General features: G+C 44.9%; 1 protein-coding gene across 1 annotated transcript in view; it reads right to left on the bottom strand.

Moving 5' to 3' along the window:
- The window catches only part of MTAP (methylthioadenosine phosphorylase), a 39,016-nt gene extending 19,793 nt beyond the window's left edge, over positions 1 to 19,223 (bottom strand). The window contains exons 1-4 of the mRNA XM_032635877.1: positions 18,708 to 19,223; positions 10,680 to 10,766; positions 9,430 to 9,488; positions 5,010 to 5,177 (exon numbers count right to left, since the gene is read on the bottom strand). Of these exons, the coding sequence (XP_032491768.1) occupies positions 5,010 to 5,177; positions 9,430 to 9,488; positions 10,680 to 10,766; positions 18,708 to 18,740 (347 nt within the window). The 5' untranslated portion in view covers positions 18,741 to 19,223. The remainder of the gene's footprint in view (positions 1 to 5,009; positions 5,178 to 9,429; positions 9,489 to 10,679; positions 10,767 to 18,707) is intronic.
- Between the last annotated feature and the right edge of the window lie 1,082 nt (positions 19,224 to 20,305).

Below are 20,305 nucleotides of genomic sequence, written 5' to 3'. Positions count from 1 at the left end.
ATGTGGAAGTTGCTAGAATCTCCTGCCCATGTGTACCTTCCATGGCACGGAAAGTTACTAGTCTAGGGTGGAAGAGAGGCCATATAATCAGTCCCCACCCCCCACAGACAAATGAATTTCTAGGAGTATCTAACAACGACTGGGTCGACAATGGAGGGTATGTGCAACAGAAGGAAAACAGGAAGAGACAACAAAATGCCTCATGCTTTGAAAAAAGCATCTAGGGGAAACAGTGTTGCTTGCTCTATAATAGCAAAAATCTCATTAGAAATCACTTCTATACTCCACTTTATAATGTATCATCCAAGTCAGGCCTTAAAAGTGGGGTGGGATGCGAGGGATGGTTATGTCTTTACCTGCAAGGCTGAAAAGGAAAAACAAAACAAAACAAAAGCCAAGTAAATGCATAGTTATGCCTCTAAATTTCTAAGTCTTGTCTCAGAATTTGGTTAGTCTTATATGGAGCCCTCACCAAACCACAGGCAGGGAGGATCCAGCTTCATAAAACACCTACCACTGATCCTGCTGGGCTCAAAGGAGGGAGGTGCTTCTACCAGCAGGAAGGGAGGTAACAGCAGAACCACTGAGCAAGTAAAGCCGCTGGCTGTCCCAGCTGCTTCCTGGACAGTGGCAAATAGATACAGGAGATCAGAAGACACAAGGATGCAGGCAGGTATAAAGCACAGTAGAGAAACAATTTGAAAAACCTTAGTGGAACCCTGAGAGTAGCTAAGCTTTCAGATTTCTGTCTCTGTTTCATGTGCAAAGCCAGATTATGGGGAGGGAATCAACTTGGATTCCCTATGAGGTCTTTTCTCTCCGTCACTCGGACAGTCTTGCTTCCCCACCAGAGACACCGTGAGAGCCAGATGTACCCTGCACGGGCAGAGGTTTGTACCACAGGAGAACTACCCCAAATTATGAATCTTGGGAGTGTCTCCCTTATAAGATCCTTTTAAAGTAGAAATAGCCTCACAATCCTAAAACAGATGAAAGGTCAGACAGACACATTCTCTCCCCAGTTCACATGGACTGTTTAATAATGGTCAAGAAGCAGAACAAGCCCCATTCTTAACCATGTTTTATCATGAATTGCCAAATGGCTTATGGCTCTGATGGTGGGGACCTCCACCAAGTAGAAGAAAGGGATTAATCAAACCCAGTGGGCTTCCCTGGTGGCGCAGTGGTTGAGAGTCCACCTGCTGATGCAGGGGACACGGGTTCGTGCCCCGGGCCGGGAAGATCCCACATGCCACGGAGCGGCTGGGCCCGTGAGCCATGGCGGCTGAGCCTGTGCGTCTGAAGCCTGTGCTCCGAAATGGGAGAGGCCACACCAGTGAGAAGCCCGCGTACTGCAAAAAAACCCACAAAACAACAACAACAAAAAAACCAAAAATCCCCCAGTATATCAGGAGGCCCAAAGCAGGCACTGAGGACACTTACTGTGGGTGAGCCTCTTACAAATTCTTGGTATAAATTACTATTTAAAATTTGTGGTTTGTGAAGAATATTGCACATGGGGTCCAGGATAAGGGAAGAGTCAGGAAACCTGTCACTGTGCAACACACATGGGAAAATGACCAGAGAACACATTCTTTCAGCATTTAAGTTCTAGATCCACATACATTTTCCTTTCTACAGCAGCCCTAATCACAAATGAAAGATTACTTTCACTTTAAATATTAGCAAAGGTTATTTCCTTGCATGTTTGAGAAACAGATGAAAGGACTGAGTACACACACCCAAAAATACTGGAACCAACTCCTCTCCCCACCTGTCTGCTGTCCTGATTTCTCCAGGTCAGCCACACCCAGGATTCCCCTTTTCTCATGCCGAGGCTTTCAAGTTTTCACAGGTTGGAATGTAGCATGAGCAAACCCAATGATTTTCAGAAGAGAATGATCTTATTTTCCTAAAAGAGCTTTCAGCCTGTCAGACACCTTCAAGGGTATTTTTCATTTTTAGCTTATAGGCATCTAATGATTTTAAAAACAACCATAAAAATCAAAGCTACCTGTCACTCTTAAATCTTAATGACTTCTAAGTTACGCATGGCATGGTTGACAAGCCACGTTGGTGTTTTTTCCCCCTATGCTGAGCACTGAGGGCAAAGAAAGCAAGATGCTCTAGTTCTGCCATCTATTAAAAAAGAATAGCCATACTATTCCATTTTGATTCTTTATCACAAATGTATGTCAGGGAGATTAAAACAGTCCCTCTAGTCTTGGAAGATACTTTAGGATGAGGATATTTTTTCTAAGATGATGTGCTGGCAAAGTTATAGCAGTAGTAAGCAAAAATGTGTTTCCAGATCAATCCCTGGAGAAGAACCCATGGACAGTGCAAGGAAAAGGAGCTTAAGTGACAGAATTCAACCTGTAATTTTGAAGAAAGGACCATGGCCCACATAGGTAAAGTGATCTGCCTGAGGCCAAACAGAGCCAAGATGACCCTTCTAGAGTTCAGTGCTCCTGCCCCCACAGCTCTAATCCTCTGTGCACCTCTGCAGGATGGTGCAGTCCTATCAAATATTCTGGGGCTGTGGTTACAGCTATGGGCACTGAGGCTGTAAACAGCAGAGCCTGCAGCTCACCATTCATGCCTGATGACAGGACTAAGTGGAGGTTCAGACGCCTGCCTTAACACACCAGGATTTACTTTGTTAAAATAAAAAAGTGCTGTCAGTACAACACATGTAGGGCATTTCTCACAAGGCAAAAAGTTCTGATTCTCCTCTCCTGTAAGACATTCTCAAGCCTGGGTAACAGAAACCACATAGCTCAAACAGCAGCAGTAACACTTAGAAGATGCTCTCCAATAGCAAAATAATGCAAGGCACATATGTAATTTAAAATGTTCTAGCACCCACATCAAAACAGTATAAGAGAAACAGGTAAAATGAGTTTTAGTACCTTATGTAACAATATATCAAAAATGTTATTGTTGCAATGTATAATTGATACAAAATTTGAGATCTCATTCTAAATGTTACTTAGGGGATCCTCCTTTCAACAGACCTTTTTTTCTGTTTTTACCAAGTGATGTTAACTAGCAGACATACTCCAGCCCAGACTCACAGTAAAGGCATTTATTGGGTAGGTACCACAGGCTAGATCCATAAAAGGCACTCGCTAGGGACTCAGAACTCCCAAGGCAAGACTAAGGAGGCAGGTTATAGACATGGCACATAGAAGAAAACAGACACCGGAAGATTTTAAGGTCACACAGCTAATAAGTGCCAAGGCAGAAAGAAACCAGATCTGATGGCAACGCCTGTTCTCTTTCTATTCTCTTTGTGCCCCACCTGCTTTCTTGAGAGCCAGTATGTGAAACATTTACATTTACTACATGTGAGACAAAGATCTGGGAAATGCAACAGTGTACAGTTACACCACGTAAGTAACAAATTAATCCCAGGCTTAGTATCCAAGCCAAACTTTTCCTTCCAGTACCATCTACCATACTTTATAAATCCACATCATTCTAGAGTTTTGTGCACTGCATTATTAAAAAAACCACATTGCACCCATTTTCTTAGGTCATTACCCCCAAACACATGTTTTTGACGGCCATAGAGATTTTGATCAGGATGTCCCCTAAACACAAACTCCAGCCTCCCTCTCCCTTCGAACAATCATGTTCATTCAGTCACTCAAAAAATACTGACTGAGCAACCACAGGCCAGGTAGTATTGTGGGTGTTGGGGATAAAGTGGCAAACAGGACATATGGGGTCCATGCCCTCACACCGTTTACATTCTAGAGGGGAAGATGAAAAACATATAGTGTCAGGTGCAGAAAAATGATAGGAAAAATGAAAGGGGAGGGGCACGTAATGATTTTAGTCTATCCTCATTATTTATTAGGTTGAACCACATGAAATTACTGATATTCAACCATTTCTAGCTTACAGAACAGGCAATTTCATTTGGTTCAAGCTAATAGCGTCATTTCATCAGGTAACATTCAATGCTTCTGATGGACTAGGGAATATTTAAATACCTGAAAAGCAGAAGACACACAGAACAGGACTGAATAAACCTTCCTTCCATAACAGTCAAGGTAGGAGAGGCGTTGGGTACAGCGAGCCCAGAGTTAACAGACTGGAAGAGTAGGATGGACTGAGGTGATGGTCAGGGTGAATGGATGGGGGACGCTGATAGGAGATACCAAGTGCTTTACCCTCTGTGGTACTTCTCCCCACCGCTCTGGCTCAAGTAGCAGACTGCAGTTACCTGTCTCCATCCAGAGCATTCTGGGAAGTGGTTACTTCCCCCAGGAATGGGAGGTGGGGGCAGCAGGAGGATGGGATCCCTAGGAGACCACCCCTTTTCTTATGACTTCTTCAACTACTTCTAAATGCAGAGAAAGCCCAGGATCTTGGCAGTCCATTATTGTTCAATATTTTGGTAAAGGAACATTATAGATTCCTTGTGCAATTAAGTAACAGAAAATCCCTAGCTCAGGAACCAACTATTGATCTTAACATCACGAAAAGACAACCAGACATTACGTGCCTCCTGATATGATGCAGAAAGATTCTCACCAAGAATTCAAACCTGGTTCTGATCAGGCCTCCGGAGTTAAGCACTGGTTTACGGTAAACAGAGGGAACAGGGGAAGACACTAAATGAGACTTAAGGATGCAATCAGTAAAATCCAGCATGTGGGGAGACTATAGGACAAAAAATAAAAAAAGCCTTCTCTGGACCCTCATTTCAACAAACCAACTACAAAAAAAATGTCTGTGGGACAATAGGGAAAAAGAGAACACTGCCTAGACATCTAATACTAAGGAAATACTAAGTAATTTGTTTTTTAAAAAGTTCTTTTAAAGTTACAAACTGATAAATGTTGAAGCTGGGAATTAGGAAGTTGAGAGTTCATGATGATTCTTCTATTTTGTATCTGTGGGCCTGTGTCCCCTTTCCCACAAGTCCCCACACATTGTCCACTTGAGCTGAGAAGGACTGTACAGGAGGAGCCTGAGCATTTTAGACGACTGCTCACCTGTCAATGAACTGATCAATAATGACGATATCGCCAGGCTGAATCTCTTCCTTCAAGGAACCGCAAGCTGTGGTCACTATGACATGTGTACAGCCCTCCTCCTTCAGAGCCCAGATGTTCGCCTGATAGTTGACTTTTGAAGGCATGATGGTATGCTGCCTCCCATGCCTAAGGAAAGAGAGTAAATATATTAAATATGGTAGAGGAGTGAGCAGGGCATTTTTTTTTTTTTTTCAGTACGCGGGCCTCTCACTGCTGTGGCCTCTCCCGTTGCGGAGCACAGGCTCCGGACGCGCAGGCTCAGCAGCCATGGCTCACGGGCCCAGCCGCTCCGCGGCATGTGGGATCCTCCCGGACCGGGGCACGAACCCGTGTCCCCTGCATCGGCAGGCGGACTCTCAACCACTGCGCCACCAGGGAAGCCCGAGCAGGGCATTTTTAATACTCTTGGAAAAGAAAACTCATTTACAGCAGTGCCTTCCAGCCCTTCCCACCAAAATGCTTTCCTTGGCAGAGGAAGAGTGAGAACAGGCCAGGCAATAACCAGCCTACTTTAAGTATAAACTATGTGGTTTTAAAGTGCAGACTCAGGACTTCCCTGGTGGTGCAGTGATTAAGAATCCGCCTGCCAGTGCAGGGGACATGGGTTTGAGCCCTGGTCCGGGAAGACCCCACATGCCGCGGAGCAACTAAGCCCATGCGCCACAACTACTGACCCTGCACTCTACAGCCCAAGAGCCAAAACTACCGAGCCCACGTGCCACAACTACTGAAGCCCACGCGCCTAGACCCCGTGCTCCGCAACAAGAGAAGCCACCGCAATGAGAAGCCCGTGCACCACAACGAAGAGTAGCCCCTGCTCGCCGCAACTAGAGAAAGCCTGCACGCAGCAACGGAGACCCAACACAGCCGAAAATAAAAATAAATAAAGTGCAGATTCAATTTACATTTCATAGTTTACTTTCCTATCAAGAGTAGGTAATAGCTTACTTAGAATTCACTCTCCAGGAAAATATGCCATGTCTATCCTGTGGGGCACCAACACCCCAGAATCTGAGGCATCTGGTCTCTCATAAGCCATGACACAGAAAACAAGAGGTGCCAAGGAAGAAACACCCAAAATAGAAACTCAAGTTTCCAGTCTAATCTCTCTATTCTTTTCTGCCTGATCACCCAAAGAAATTAATGAAACATTTAAAATATTAGATTTCCCAGTTGTTTATGTTGACATCAGCAGGTATGGTCCAAGAATGGATCACCTCACTCATCATTACTGTTATGGGCTGAATTATGTCCCCTCCAAATTCTTAGGCTGAAATCCGAACCCCCAGTACATAAGAATGTGACCATATCTGGAGACAGGGTCTTTAATGAGGTAATTAAGTTAAAATGAAGTCATTAGAGTGTGTCCTAATCCAACACGAATGGCGTCCTTATAAAAAGACACAGACATACACAGAGAAGAACATGTGAAGATACAGGGAGAAGACAGTCAGGTACAAGCCAAAGAGAGGGGCCCGGAACAGATCCTTCCCTCCCAACCTCAGAAGGAGCCAACCCTGCTGACCCCTTGATCTCCGACCTCTACCCTCCAGAACTGTGAGGAAACAAATTTCTGTTGCCACTCAGTCTGTGGCACCTTGTTATGGCAGCCCCAGCACACTTAACACAACCGCTAATGATTTCATGTCACGCTTCAAACAAAATCCAAACACTCTGCCACGGCGCTCGTATCATCTGGGCCCAGCCTACAAACAGCAACGTCAGTCCTTACCTTTATCCCTTCCCACCGGGGCTCAGCCTCACTGGCCTCGCTGCTTAGCTCCCACATCACCTCCCCAGAGGAGTGCTTTCCATGACCACTGCATCTCCATCACATCACTACCCCCTGACCTTATTTTTCTTTCTGGCACCTATTGGCCACTCAAACTATATATTTCCTTCTCAGTGTCCATCCTTCCCACTAGCATCAGCCCTGAGACGGTGAGGCCCTTATCTGTCTTCCCTGCTGGTACCTAGAACTGGACTTGCCATATGAGTAGTTCAATCTGTTGGATGAAAAACTGAGTACTTACACACACACTCTTTCCCCCTATCTCTCTCACACACTCACACACACACCCACACACACACACCCAGTGTGCCAGGAAACAGCCAGTAACGGGAACTTAACTTCTAAAATCATCTTTAAAACTTCACACGTTAGAGGGTATATTTATAAGCAGTATTTCACAGAGAGTTAAAATTATCCTGAGCTGCTTGAAAAAGTATGAACATCACAGGTAATGTTCTGCCACAGGAAGGCTAAGTGTCAAGAGACCAGTGGTCTTCACATGTGATAATATAGAAACAGGCTTTCAAGGAAGTAACAACACACAAAAATCTCACTTTGTACGATAATGATTAAAAGTTTGGGCTTTGAAGTAAAACTGCCTGGGTTCAAATCCTAGGTCTGCCACTTACTAGCTGTGTGACCTCATCAAAATCACTCAGCTTTCTCAGCCCCCAATTTTTTTTTTTTGATCTGTAAAATGGATAATAAAAAACCCTGCACCACAGGGTTGCTATCCAATATCCCTTGTATCATTCCATATTGATATTTTGAAATAAACTTTAATGTCTCTTCTTCACCAACAACAGAATTAAGAATATGGAAATAATTTGTACATAATTGCAGACAAGCATTAGCATATGAGGGTTTTTACCCCAAGGTCATAAACGACCTCTCAGAAGGTGGAAGTCCATGAATGCCCAGAAAGTATGGTAGTCCCCGCTTATCCACAGGAAATGTGTTACAAGACCCCCCTGTGGCTGCTTGAAACTGCGTATAGTACTGACCTCCATATATGCTATGTTTTTTTCCTATACTAACAGGTGGGTAGTGTACACAGCGTGGATATGCTGGACAAAGGAATGATTCCTGACCCGAGCAGAGGGGGTGGGATGGCACAAGATTTAAAACTTATGAATTGTTTATTTCTAGACTTTTCCATTTAATACTTTTGGACCACAGTTGACTATGGGTAACTGAAACCGTGGGTAAGAGGGGACTACTGTACATGCATTTTTTCTAAGGCTGGTCTCCAAATCTCTGATTAGATTTTCAAAAGAAATTCACATATCAAAAGGAGTTAAGAACCACTGCATGAAGTGGTTCACAGTCCGACACACTTCATTTCAGCTGGCAAGAGTATAAAACCTTCACCATGGGGCTACAACACGAACCATTTTCTCTTACAGTCTGGAAAAAATTAAGCGTTTCTCCAGCAATGACCACAGACCAACAAAGAAGGTTGCCTGAAATCAACCCTATGCGACCATCTAGAACTAAAATTTAGTTTTACTGGACTCAGCAAAGCCACTTCCGTTTCAAAAAGGCAGTGTGGCAGACAGACCCTAGGGTGGTCTTCATTTTCATGCTCTGAATAATTCCTTCCTTCTCGACTGTGGGCGGACCTGAGATGCTTCCAACCAACAGAACACAGCGGAAGGTGCTGGGAGTCACTCCCATGATCAGGCCCCAGCCTGCCAGCATGCAGTACCTGGCCCTCCTGCTGGCCTTGCAGCAGCAAGCTGCTGTCTTGTGAACTGCCCACGGGGAGGGCCACAAAGCAGGGAACATGGACAGCCTCTAGGAGCTGACGGCCTCAGTCCTTCAACCCTGAGGAACTGAGTTCTGCCAACTCCTACATGAGCTTGAACGAGGACCTGGAGCTCCAGATAAGAACAAGCACTTAAATATACCCATGTGACACAATATATACTTGTGTGACCCTGAAGAGGACGCAGATGAGCTGTGCCCACACTCGGGTTACCTGGAAACTGTGGGATAATGTATGCTATTTCAGGCTGCTAAATTTGTGGTCATTTGTTATGCAGCAATAGAAAGCTAATACATGCAGTCTGACTCATTTCTAACTGTGATAAAATGACTTGCTCTTCTCTTTAGGGAACAGTACGAGCCTTGTCAAGGCAATAAGGGTGTAGACACCACCGAGAACCCACTTCAGTGACCCGAAACCCACTCCCCACAAATATACAACTATTACTACACAAGGGGTCATGAATGAAGCAGTTTTTCTTGATCTTGTTAACTAGAAGATAAAAGACAGAAAAGAACAAAAGAAAACATTTCCTCTTGCAGCTAGAACTGAAAGCAGAGCTTCAAGTTTAGTCAAATCATTGCATCACTCATTGGATTGTTCTAAACATTTTGCCAACCTAAGGGGGGATAGGCAAGATCTTTAATCTCCAAAGTCAGTAAAACCTACCCTGAAACTGTAAGCGATAAAGATGACTCAGATGCTATGGCTCCACCAACACATTAAAAACTCATACCTGCATCATTACTCTTTTCACAATTTAAGTAAAATTTAAAATGTTCTTTAGTAGTAACATTCAAAAGCTTGAAATACGTTACCTTGCAAGGAGGACGCAATCAACATTCTTTATTTTCCCCAAAATTAAGGCATCAGAAGGCTGCACACAGTGAAAAATTGTTACAAGTCAGTGATTTAAAAACACATATAGAAACAATCAAAAAGCTGCCATTTCAATTGTTCATCTGTAGTAGGATTCATAGAAACTTGGGGTCTGAGGGTATATTTCAAAGAAGTAAAAGAGTCTAGATTTGATGGATCAACTTAGTCACTCAATATTTACTGAGCCCTCTCTACCAGTACAGAGATTCGTAAGACTTAGAAGCGTGCGTGGGTAGGTAGCATTTAGTAAGATCTATTTGTAGCAAGCACCCCTGGGGACTCTGATGCCACACTGATCATACACAGATGTGTCAAGGCTATTTAGCAGGTTCAAGAACAGGTGTGAGAGTGGAATGCAAAAGGAATAGGAGGCCCCTATCAGGGAATTTAAGAACTCAGCACTGGAACCATTTGCTGTGTTAACCAGGTCTAAGATGGCCACAAGATGACCTCAGGTAATGGAGGAAAAAGTCTGAGAACCTAGCAGGTTAAGAAAACATGAGGCTAAGAAGTGAACAAGCTGACAGCAGGACTTGGAGGATACCGGATAAAATCTAAGGACTTGGCTGAAAAGGAGGGTTTGGTTGGGATTGCCAAATACAGGGATCTTCGTAGGAGGATCAGAGGAACCACAGCACTTGGAAGTAGCCCTATGGAGTTAGGAGAAGGCAGACACCCTCACCCTAGCTGGGAGAACTAAACAGCCTCCTTTTAATAGAAAAGGAGGAGTGTTTTATTTCCAATTCAGTTATGCAGTTGTGTTCTCATTCCCCCAAAATCCCCCTTTGGGCCAGGGCTTACTAAGAAAAGGCCATTAGATATTTCCTCCCATTTGTTAAAGACTGTGGTATGACCGATAGGCCCCAAATTAGAAGCTGATTTGAATGCAGTGATCTGGAGAGTACAGTTCCTGTGTTTGAAATGAGCATCTGGCTTCTAGGGATATAATTAAGAAATTATTTGTACACATTTAAAAGCCATGTTCTCAGTAGTCAAGTCCAAGGCAATCTCAGGGATACTGTCTCAGTTGGCAGAGCCCAGTAACAGAAACTCCTGGCCTCTCTCAGCCTGGGGCAGGCAGCCCTGTGCTGCCAAGACAAAAGCAATTTAAAAAGATTTTTTAACTTAAAAATCAAGCCAGCAAGGAGAAAGAAAAAAGCTAGTATGTCTCCACTAACTGGATATTAACCTTGCCAAATGGAGTGTCCACATATTTTTCGGTTCTTCCTTCTAAGATTTCTGGATCATCCAGGCCTGTCCCACCAATTATTCCAATCTGAAGGAGACAATAAAAAGATATCACATTTGATCAGTTTGCAGTAGAAACAAAATCATTATTTTAAGCAAATTCGTTTATCCATACTATATGCTCTTCTCCATTCCTGGTAAGCCCTAGTTATTTTAAAAATCTGGACATTCCTGAAAAGCAATCATTTATTCAGCAAACATTCGAAAGCCTTCTATATTCCAGAAATAACCAAAGCATGAGTCACCTTTTCGGACTAAATCATGTTCTTGCTGACTATCTAAATAACAAATTAGCATGGAAACGTACTTCAACTAGTTTAAATCATAAAGCCAAACCTAAAAATAGGTAAATATGGTTGGAGAAAGTACTTTCTAACCAATTTTATTATCTCTACTAAATGCGTGATGGAATAAACGTTCAAAAAACAACTAGGATAGAAAATATTCAGCATTTCCATTTGGTAAGGATTTCTCCTCATTACCGCACTTGATAAAGAAACGAGAGATTTTCTTCCCTATGCCACTAAAATCAGAGCTGTAAGGGATCACAGAAAGAGGAATCTGGAATAGCATGAAAAGTTAGCCTCTATATTTATGAACTCCAGCTGTCATTCATATACATGTAAATGTAAGTAATTCAAAGGTCTGTAGTTCCAAATTATTTTCAAGTGTCTTATTGCATTTTCCAGACATTAACTTAATTGTCCTCGTCTTCAGGAAGTAATCTGAGTCTAAAAACCCTGATATTACCCTATAGAGTTAATCTAATTTGATGATTAAGACACCTGAACAAAAACAATTACAAAGGTAACTAAATATATTAACGAAACTGTTAACTAAAAATGAAATAACTGAAATCATTAGGAAGGTTTCCCTGGGTTGATACTTCCTAAAGGAAAAATACTATTTAAATTGTCAGCAACAGGCTACAGAGATGAACTAGAAACCTAATAAAAAGTCACCTGAGCATTTTTTTTTCAATGAACAGCTTTAAATCTATTGTCACTTGAGTAAAATTTCTACTCAGCGGAAGTAGCTCCTTGAGAACAAAACTCCAAAGTTAAAAATTAACTGAACATCTGAATTAAATAATTTTGAGATCAGGTTACACAGTTGATTTATACTAGTATGTGGGAAAATAGTTACCTCTCTGGCCCTATTTCCTAGAAAAATAAATCAACAAAATAAGAAAAAGGGCGATTGAGTAAGATTTTTACAAAGAACTGCAGGTTACATGATTTAGTACTTGGAAAGCATCCTCAAGTGGCTAAACCAGTTTTTGAAGTTGCTGCCACCTTGTGGTACATTGTTGAAACCACAGCAGGTTACATATTCTACAGCAAGTCAACATTTTTCTTTGTTACAACTTAACATTGTAGGTAAAGACTGATCAATACAGGACTGCAGTTTTCAAATCAACAGAAGTGTTCACTTAAGTCAGTGGGTTTAAATTCATTTCAGTTCAGTAGAAATTTTAAAAATCGCACTATTTTATGAAATCCTAACCCATCCTCTAGCTGGTGTCTTTATTTTATCATTTCATGTAAGGCCGAAGAACCACAGATCATAGTTGGGATGGGGTAGGGGGTGCAATGAACTGTCCAGCCCATGTCATCACCTCAGACTGCCGAACTGAGTTGCTGACTTTGAAATTACTCTCAGCCTACCCTCTGGGGACTCTACTACTCATGGAAACGTCTGGTGTTTTTGCTTCCTTTTTTTAAAAAAATACTACCACTCTGCCTTGGCTGTTTCTGGCCGTTCCCCTGGGCCATGGCATCTCGCATTCTGGATCTAACACTGGACTCAGACTCGTATATACAAAACAAACCAGACTTGGTTTTGAAACCACCCTCTGTTTAGGCAAGCCAGCCCAGCCTCACAGCAGTGAATAAGAAATGCCAGTTGGGGTCTTGCTGAAGTTCAGTGCCCTGGAGCCCACCCTCAGCAGCCCCAAACTTCAGCCCAAACCACTCTGGCTGCATGATGACCATGCACTGGGTAGCTGCTAACTCAGCCCTCAGTGAGGAATATTTAGTACTGGGTGTGAAAACAAGAGCCGTTACAGCTCATCAGAAAGGCCAGGATGTGTTCTCTGGCACTGGAGTTATCTGCAGGAGAGCCCGTCCAGTCAAACTGGCTCAAGTTGTTTCTCAAAACCCATATCTTGGAAGGGACACAGGACAAGTGTAGCAACTGAGTACAGCCACACCAGGGAACTCAATCCCTAACCTTTTTCTTGCTGCAGACGGAGGCCAGCAGTGCCAAGATATGGCAATGTCGCCACCTGCTGGCTCCATGGTAAAGTATAACTATGGGACGAAACTCCCAAGCACCAGTGGCCTGTCATTCCCCTCCAGCCTCTAAATTCAAATGGTCAACTCAGTACCTGCCTTGATAAAGTAACTGTGTCTTTGCATTTACATGTCACAGGCACTGTGGCCAAGTTCTCCAGGGGCCTTACCTCATTTAATTTTCACAACCACCCTGTAAGATGGGCCCTATAGTGTAACACCCATTTTATAAAAGAGGAAAGAGAAACACAAAACTTAAAAGAAATTTGTCCAAAGAGCAAATTATAAAGAGCAAAGCTGGGATTGGAACCCAGGTCTTTCATACTCAACCACTATTATGTACTACCTCCCAGTATCCCCTGGAATCCTTGATAAACACCACAACCTATTAGAAATTTGTCTCCATGTTATGAAGAAACTGGTCCTCAGAGTTCAAGTTCTGGACCAAGGTCACAGAGCAAGCATGGAAACAGCAACTCTGGGCACCTGAGTGAACCACCTTGGAAGGGAGGGGGCTGTCCATGCATGATCTCATGCATACTTACCAGGCTTCCTAGGCCAGAGGCATCGCCCTCAGTCCAAGCAGTCCTAGGAATGCTTAGGAAAAGTGTTCAAGGTCTGAGATGGAATTTCTAGGCCAATTCTGCCCAGCCAGGACTTCTTCACTACACAAGATAAAGTTCTGAAATAAGGACCCCCTGGTCCATCAAGGCCATTGCTAGATTTTAACAGCAAGTTGATTCATCCCACACTTTTCCACTTGCAGACCACCAAGTCAAACTCCTCAAAAAGAAGAGATGGTTTGACTTCCTGAGACTGTGTAAGCATTTTATCTAAATGTTGGCTTACCCAGCCAGAATGGTTACTTCCAACGATGCCAAAAGGGTTCACACCAACCCCTACCCTGTGTCCACTTCCCCTGGTACCAGCCACAGGAGATTTCACATACCCCACTTGGTTTCAACAGCCGTTCACCATCACTTTATACTACATGGAGGAACCTAGCACCCCATGAAGTGGAGAATTTCATTCTTTTCTTATGCCTAATATTCCATTGTGTATATATATACCACTTCTTTATCCTTTCGTCTGCTCATGGGCACTTAGGTTGCTTCCATCAACATTTGTTATTTGTAGACTTTTTGATGATAGCCATTTTGACAGGTGTGAGATGATCTCATTGTGGTCTTGATTTGCCTTTCTTTGATGATTAGCCATCATCAAAGGGCAGGATTTGACTATTTTTGGAAATAGGGTCTTTGAAGAGGTAATTAAAATTAAATGAGGTCTTGGGGGGAGTGCTAATCCAAAATAACTTCAGGTTCAGAACATCTGTAGTTTTTAATTTAACCAACCTCTCCTTGCAAAGTCAAGATATTATTCTAATGGGCAGACACCCTCTTTGAATATACAGTTCACTTCCGGAAGTGGTCAGTGACTTTTTGAGGAGGATTTTCCTCAAAGCTTGCTGTACTCTGTAGCACTCTCCTTCACTTGTGGAAGAGCATAGGGTTCTTCCTGGTGCTCCTCCTGGGTCAGCTGCTGGATACTAGAATCCCCAGGGGAGCTTTCAGTACCAAAGCCCAGGTCCCAGATTCCAGATATTCTAATTGAGCAAGACAGAGTTGTTATTTTTCTTAAAGCTCCTCAGGTGGTTCTAATGTGTAGCCATAATTGAGCACCCTTGCTCTAGGGCCCAGATCATCAATTTCTAAAATCTGGGCTAGCTGAGCATCATAGGCTGAATAATGGCTCCTGCAAGAGAGCCTGTCAGCATTCTAATTACGAGAACCTGTGCATGTTACCTGTGTGATTAATGATTTTGAGATGGGGGGGATGATTCTGGATTACCTGGGTGGACCCTAAATGTAATCACAAGGGTCCTTTTAATAAGGTTGAATGAGGAAGAAGGCGATGTGATGATGGAAGCAGGGGGAGAAAAGGCGATGTAATGTAGGGCCCAGAGCCAAGGAACGCTGGTGATCTCTAGAAGCCGGAAAAAGCAAGGAAACATTCTCCCTTAGATCCTCCAAGAGGACCTGCCCTACTGACATCTTGATTTTAGCTCCATAGGACTCATCCTGGACTTGTGACTGCTAGAATTGTTAAGCGACTACACCTGTGTTGTTCTATGCCCTCCAGTTTGTGGTGGTTGTGAGAGCAGCCAAGGAAACTAGTTCACTAAGAAACACCTGAGGAACTTGTTAAAAATGCAGATGCCCAGCCTTTTCAAAGCTCCATGGCCAATGGTTATCACATTTTAGCGGGTACCTGAATATACTGAGGCTCTTGAAAATCCAATTTGCTGCCCACCTCCCTATTTCAGATTCAGCAGGATTGGGGAAGGGCCCAAGAATTTGCATTTCTAACAAATTCCCAGGAGGGTGCAGATGCAGCACAGGCTTTGAGAACTACTGCTTTAGATGCTTTTGAGGCACAGACTAGAATACCATGATTATAATCACAATCAAAAAACCTTCCTCAGGGATTTCCCTGGTGGTGCAGGGGATAGGAATCCGCCTGCCAATGTAGGGGACACGGGTTCAACCCCTGGTCTGGGAAGATCCCACATGCCGTGGAGCAACTAGGCCCGTGAGCCACAACTACTGAGCCTGAGCTCTAGAGCCCATGAGCCACAACTACTGAGCCCACGTGCCACAACTACTGAAACCTGTGTGCCTAGAGCCCGTGCCTCACAAGGAGCCACCTCAAGATGAAGCCCGCGCACCACAATAAAGACCCAAAGCAGACACACACACACACACACCCCTTTCTCAAAGTAACAACAGCAAAAAAGCCCCCATCTCTGTTTTTCTCTGCTGCTCAGGACACCAACCTGGCTGCTTCTTCATCTCCTCACCAGGCAGTCTCTGTCTCAGGGATTTATAGCCCAGGGGTCCTCAACCAAGTGCTGAGGCTCTCCTGAGAGGTGCCTGGAAATCCACGGGGAAATTTCTGGCTGCCACAATGACTGGAGGGAGTGCTACCAGCATTTTGTGGGGAGAGGGGACCCAGGATGTGTACAATGTCCTACAATGCTCAGGACAGTTATACTAAGGGAGGAATTGTCGTACCCCAAATGGCATTGTGTCTCTAGGCAAAAAATGAAGGCTCATTGGTCATTTGGTTTCTGACTGGGGCCTGTGGGTTGTCCACCAGTTTCTGAAGGTCACTCAAGGACTTTCAGTGTGAAGGCCTTTGCTGGCCGCACTCAGCCATCGAAAAGGAGAGTTTCAAAGGCCTGTTCTCCACAGTCTAGACTTGCCCATCCCCCTTAATATTGATACCATTTTGTTTATAGCCCACTACCCAACTATGATGGGACCATATCCCCTCCTTGTCATAGCAACCGTGTAAACAAGAGTTATTTTTAATCCCTCAGAGTAAAAGCTGGGCAGCTGCCTAGGGGAGCCATGGCCCATTACAGGAGCCCTCCGGAATTCCAGAGATCGGTTCAGCCCTCTGCATGGCCAAGCATGCCACTGCCCGTGGCTGTTGCCGGAGGACACTGCCTCCCTGAGGTCCTCCCAGACAGTGGCTGCTACTAATACTATGGGAGAGTATCCACTGGGCATTCGGCAGGCAGCTTGCTTCATGCAAACACTCTACACTCCCCCTTCCTTAAGTCTGCATGACCTTTGTCAACAGAATAAAACAGGGCACCGGGACCACATGTCAGATTTCAGAAATGGCTCACAACATGTAGTTGGTGGAATGCCAGGCTCTAGGCCAATTCTATCACTACCTAGGTCCAACTATAATTCTGGACTCCTTAGGTGACCTTTCTGGGCCTCAGCTTTATGTCCACAAAAAGAGGTTTGTGTGGTTATATGGTCTTAAGGAACACTCCAGCTCTATATTTTATGATCTGGGGATAGGATATGGTTTCCATTAGCTTATTTTGCTCTGGACACTAGCAGTTCATGTTTTCTATATAGGATGTTGCCTCAGCAGTCTGGCAGAAGTGATGTAGGAATCATGGATTTGCAACAGCAAAATTATCACCTGTTCTAACCCCAAAGAGAAATCAGCAGGCAGGCCTAGCACTATTTGTACCTATTAATTTTATATTCAGCAGCTGGCCAAGAACAAAAATGTACATCATTCAATATTTACATCAGGGCTCTGATCACAGTGCCCATTCTGCACTTAAATGCACTGCACTAATTTTAAAGGGAAACTGTGGTAGGGAGAATGCAAAACCAGGTTAAAGTGAGACTGTTTTAAATACCACTGCTCTCTATTTTTAATGTCACTTTAAGTGTATTCCTGTAAAGGAAAGGCAATAGTTTCCTGCCTGCCCACTGAAAACTGTGGCCTATCATAATGTAATTTTTGGAGAAAAGATGTTCAAAATTAATCTCATCTCCCTCACTTAGAAGCACTATCATTTAATAAGTTTCAGCCATGTGCTAGAAAGACAATACAATTCTAAGGTCCCAGCAAACCCTGCAGTAATGTTCCCATTTTACTGAAATGAAAAAGAGCTTCATAAAAATTCTGCTTTGTTCTCCATGACTGATAAGGAAGAGGCATTCTACAATATTTGTTTAATGCAAGATTCTTTTCAAAATGGCAAAGGGAATACAGTATCTAAATGTGACTGCAGCTCTCCCCAGCCCACCCCTGACATCAAGTGTCTGAAAGCTGCAAGGGCCTACTAAGCTAATCACTCTGGTTGATTACACACTGATCTCAGAGATTTGCCTTCTCCGGGGGAACTGAACACAAAACGCGGAGTCAAGAGAGAGACTTGAAGGCGACGGGCCTTCCTATCTCACGACCAGGAATTTCTACAGCCAAACAAGTCAACTGAGTTTTTATCTGATCATAAACAGCCTGGAAGAGATCTTAACTTTGATCCTGTTTATTTCTGTGGACTGTAATTCTACAGTCTCTCCCTGCGAGACATCAACCAGGAAGAAGTGCGTCAAAGCCCCAGGGAAACTTGTTGCAATCCTCGGAACTCGTGCCCTCCTCCGGCCAAAGCTCCCACTGCACAATGATGCCTTGTACCGAGACCTGTGAGGACCAAGGGCACAAGGAAACTGATCCCTAACTTTCAAGATTGCCAACAAAGCAGTTTAAAGCCAGAGGCCTCCAAACAGAGAGTGGCCCAGCATTCCTATACTCCATTTCGGTGTTGTAAAAAACTCTCAAGAGTTCCTAAAGCAGAGAAGGCCTAAGTTTAGAACACACAAAAAAGCCGGAAGCTTGCAAAAGAGCAAGCATGCAGTTTTCCCACGTGGGCCGCGGGCAGAGAGCCAAGTCAGAGCGGAAGCTTTGAAGTCGGTCAGGGCTCAAGGAGCCCGTCTCAGCGGCTGCAGGTGCCCACCCACCTGGCACACCCGCTAGCCCCTGCCAGACGCATCTGCCCAGAAAGGTGCTCGGGAAGGGTTGGGCGCGGGCGCAGCACCGGTCCGCTGTCCCTCTCTCTTAACTGCTTGCCTACCCGCTGCGCGCTGCGGATGCAGCTGAGACCAAAGGTTGGGGGCCGACTCTGCAATTGTTCCCTCTCCCCCGCTCGCCGCCCCTGGGCTAACCGGCCTCAGACCCTCCCCGCCGCGGCGGGGGCGCACTGGCTGGGCGCGCGGCCCAGAGGCGCGGTCCCCCCGAGCGGGAGCGGGATCGTACAGGGCACGGAGGACCGCAGCATCCGGAACGACTAATCTTACCTTCACGGCCGCGGGAGTGGCACCTGAGGCCATGGCTGCGCGAGGAAGGAGCGACGGCCTCGGGCGGGGTGGAGACGTGGAGCGGCGGAGCGAAGCGGTTTCAGGCGCTGGGCCCGGGGCTGACCAACGAGGTCCCGGGGGCGGCTGTGGCTCCTCCTCTTCCTCCCCGGGACAGCTGGATTGGCTGCTGGTGTGGGCTCTCCCCCGCCACCCCCCACCTCAATTTGAGGTTCCAGGGTCCCGCCCCGTTTGCAGACCTTTCTGGTTCTCCGTTGATTTTTTTTCGACCCCCAGTTATAACTAACGGGCTCATGATAGTGAGAATAATGGAGACCGCTGATTGAGTACTTATGTTGTTCCAGACTCTGTGCTTTGCACTTTAATCAGCTCCGTTAACCATCACAAGAACGCTACAAAGAAGGAAGAGCAGCACTCCCGGCTCCGCCTCGTCTCAGCTGCAAGCTCGGCCTTATCTGTAAAACCAGGCCCATTCTCGGTGCAGAAGTTCTCGCGGGAGGGAAAATCGTGGAGAGGGGGGAACAGGCTCTTCGCCAAGGTTACCTCCAGCTACTAACGCGGGGCGGGGCGGGGCGGGGCGCGGTTGGCTCTTCTTATCACCGTGACCCAACCGGGGGTTTGCTCCTTTCTGTTAATTCGTGGGGGACAGAGCAGGGGAGGGGTTGACCCAAGACTCAGGGATGACAAAAAGAAAATAAACAGAGTAACGTGCTGCTGGATAACCTTTCTGACCTACAAACTCTGGCCGTTTGAGGTCAGGCTTTCAAGGGGATAAAATATTACCTAACTCCCAGCCTGGGTCAACAGGGCCGGGGCCATCTTTAACCTTACCCACACCAGCCAAAATCCAAGCCAACTAGATTCAGAATCCAGACTCATGTCTTCATCACTCAACACTGGCTGGTCACCCACCCCCCACCCCCCACCCCCGTTATACCAGCCCTTCACTGGGATAATCCCTTACTCTCAAAATCCTCATCCCTTCTCTACTGGGATAATCCAATTTAAACTCCCCGGATGGATTAAACTCTTCAACAAAATGCTGGGTGACAGTGATGTTCTGATATACAGAAACTTTGCAGATTACTCTGGGGGTGGGAGAATGGCTGTGGAAGGGTAAACTTTCCTCTTTCCCTATAGCAGTAAAACACTGAAACACGATGCAAGCATAATTTCATTCAAAACATCACTGGGTGCTTCCTGTATACTGTTCACTTAAACAGTAAAGACTTTCACTCTCTCCTTATCATTTGCTCTAGGTTTAAATTTTCTTGCAATGTAAATTTTCTTCTATTTCTTTTAAGTCAAAAAATGAAATAGCAAAGAATAAAAGTAGAAGATTGGGGTGCTCCTTTGAAAGAGCAGGAGGCTGGGAGTTCCTCCCAAATGTAATTTCCTAGGAGCCTGTCTGCTGCTTGTCCTATTGTTGGTAGCCCACTACTCAGAGGGGAACCATTGCAGGGACACAGATACTTGGGTTTTATGGCTGCTTCACAATTAGGGGACCTTGACCAACTTATGTGCTTTAATGTGACAAGCAAGTCCAGTTTCTACTCAGCACTGTCTCCCTGAGGAGAGTT

The sequence above is a fragment of the Phocoena sinus genome, chromosome 6 (genome assembly GCF_008692025.1).
Source record: "Phocoena sinus isolate mPhoSin1 chromosome 6, mPhoSin1.pri, whole genome shotgun sequence".
Lineage (NCBI taxonomy): Eukaryota > Metazoa > Chordata > Mammalia > Artiodactyla > Phocoenidae > Phocoena > Phocoena sinus.
This window is presented reverse-complemented; position numbering and strand designations above follow the sequence as displayed.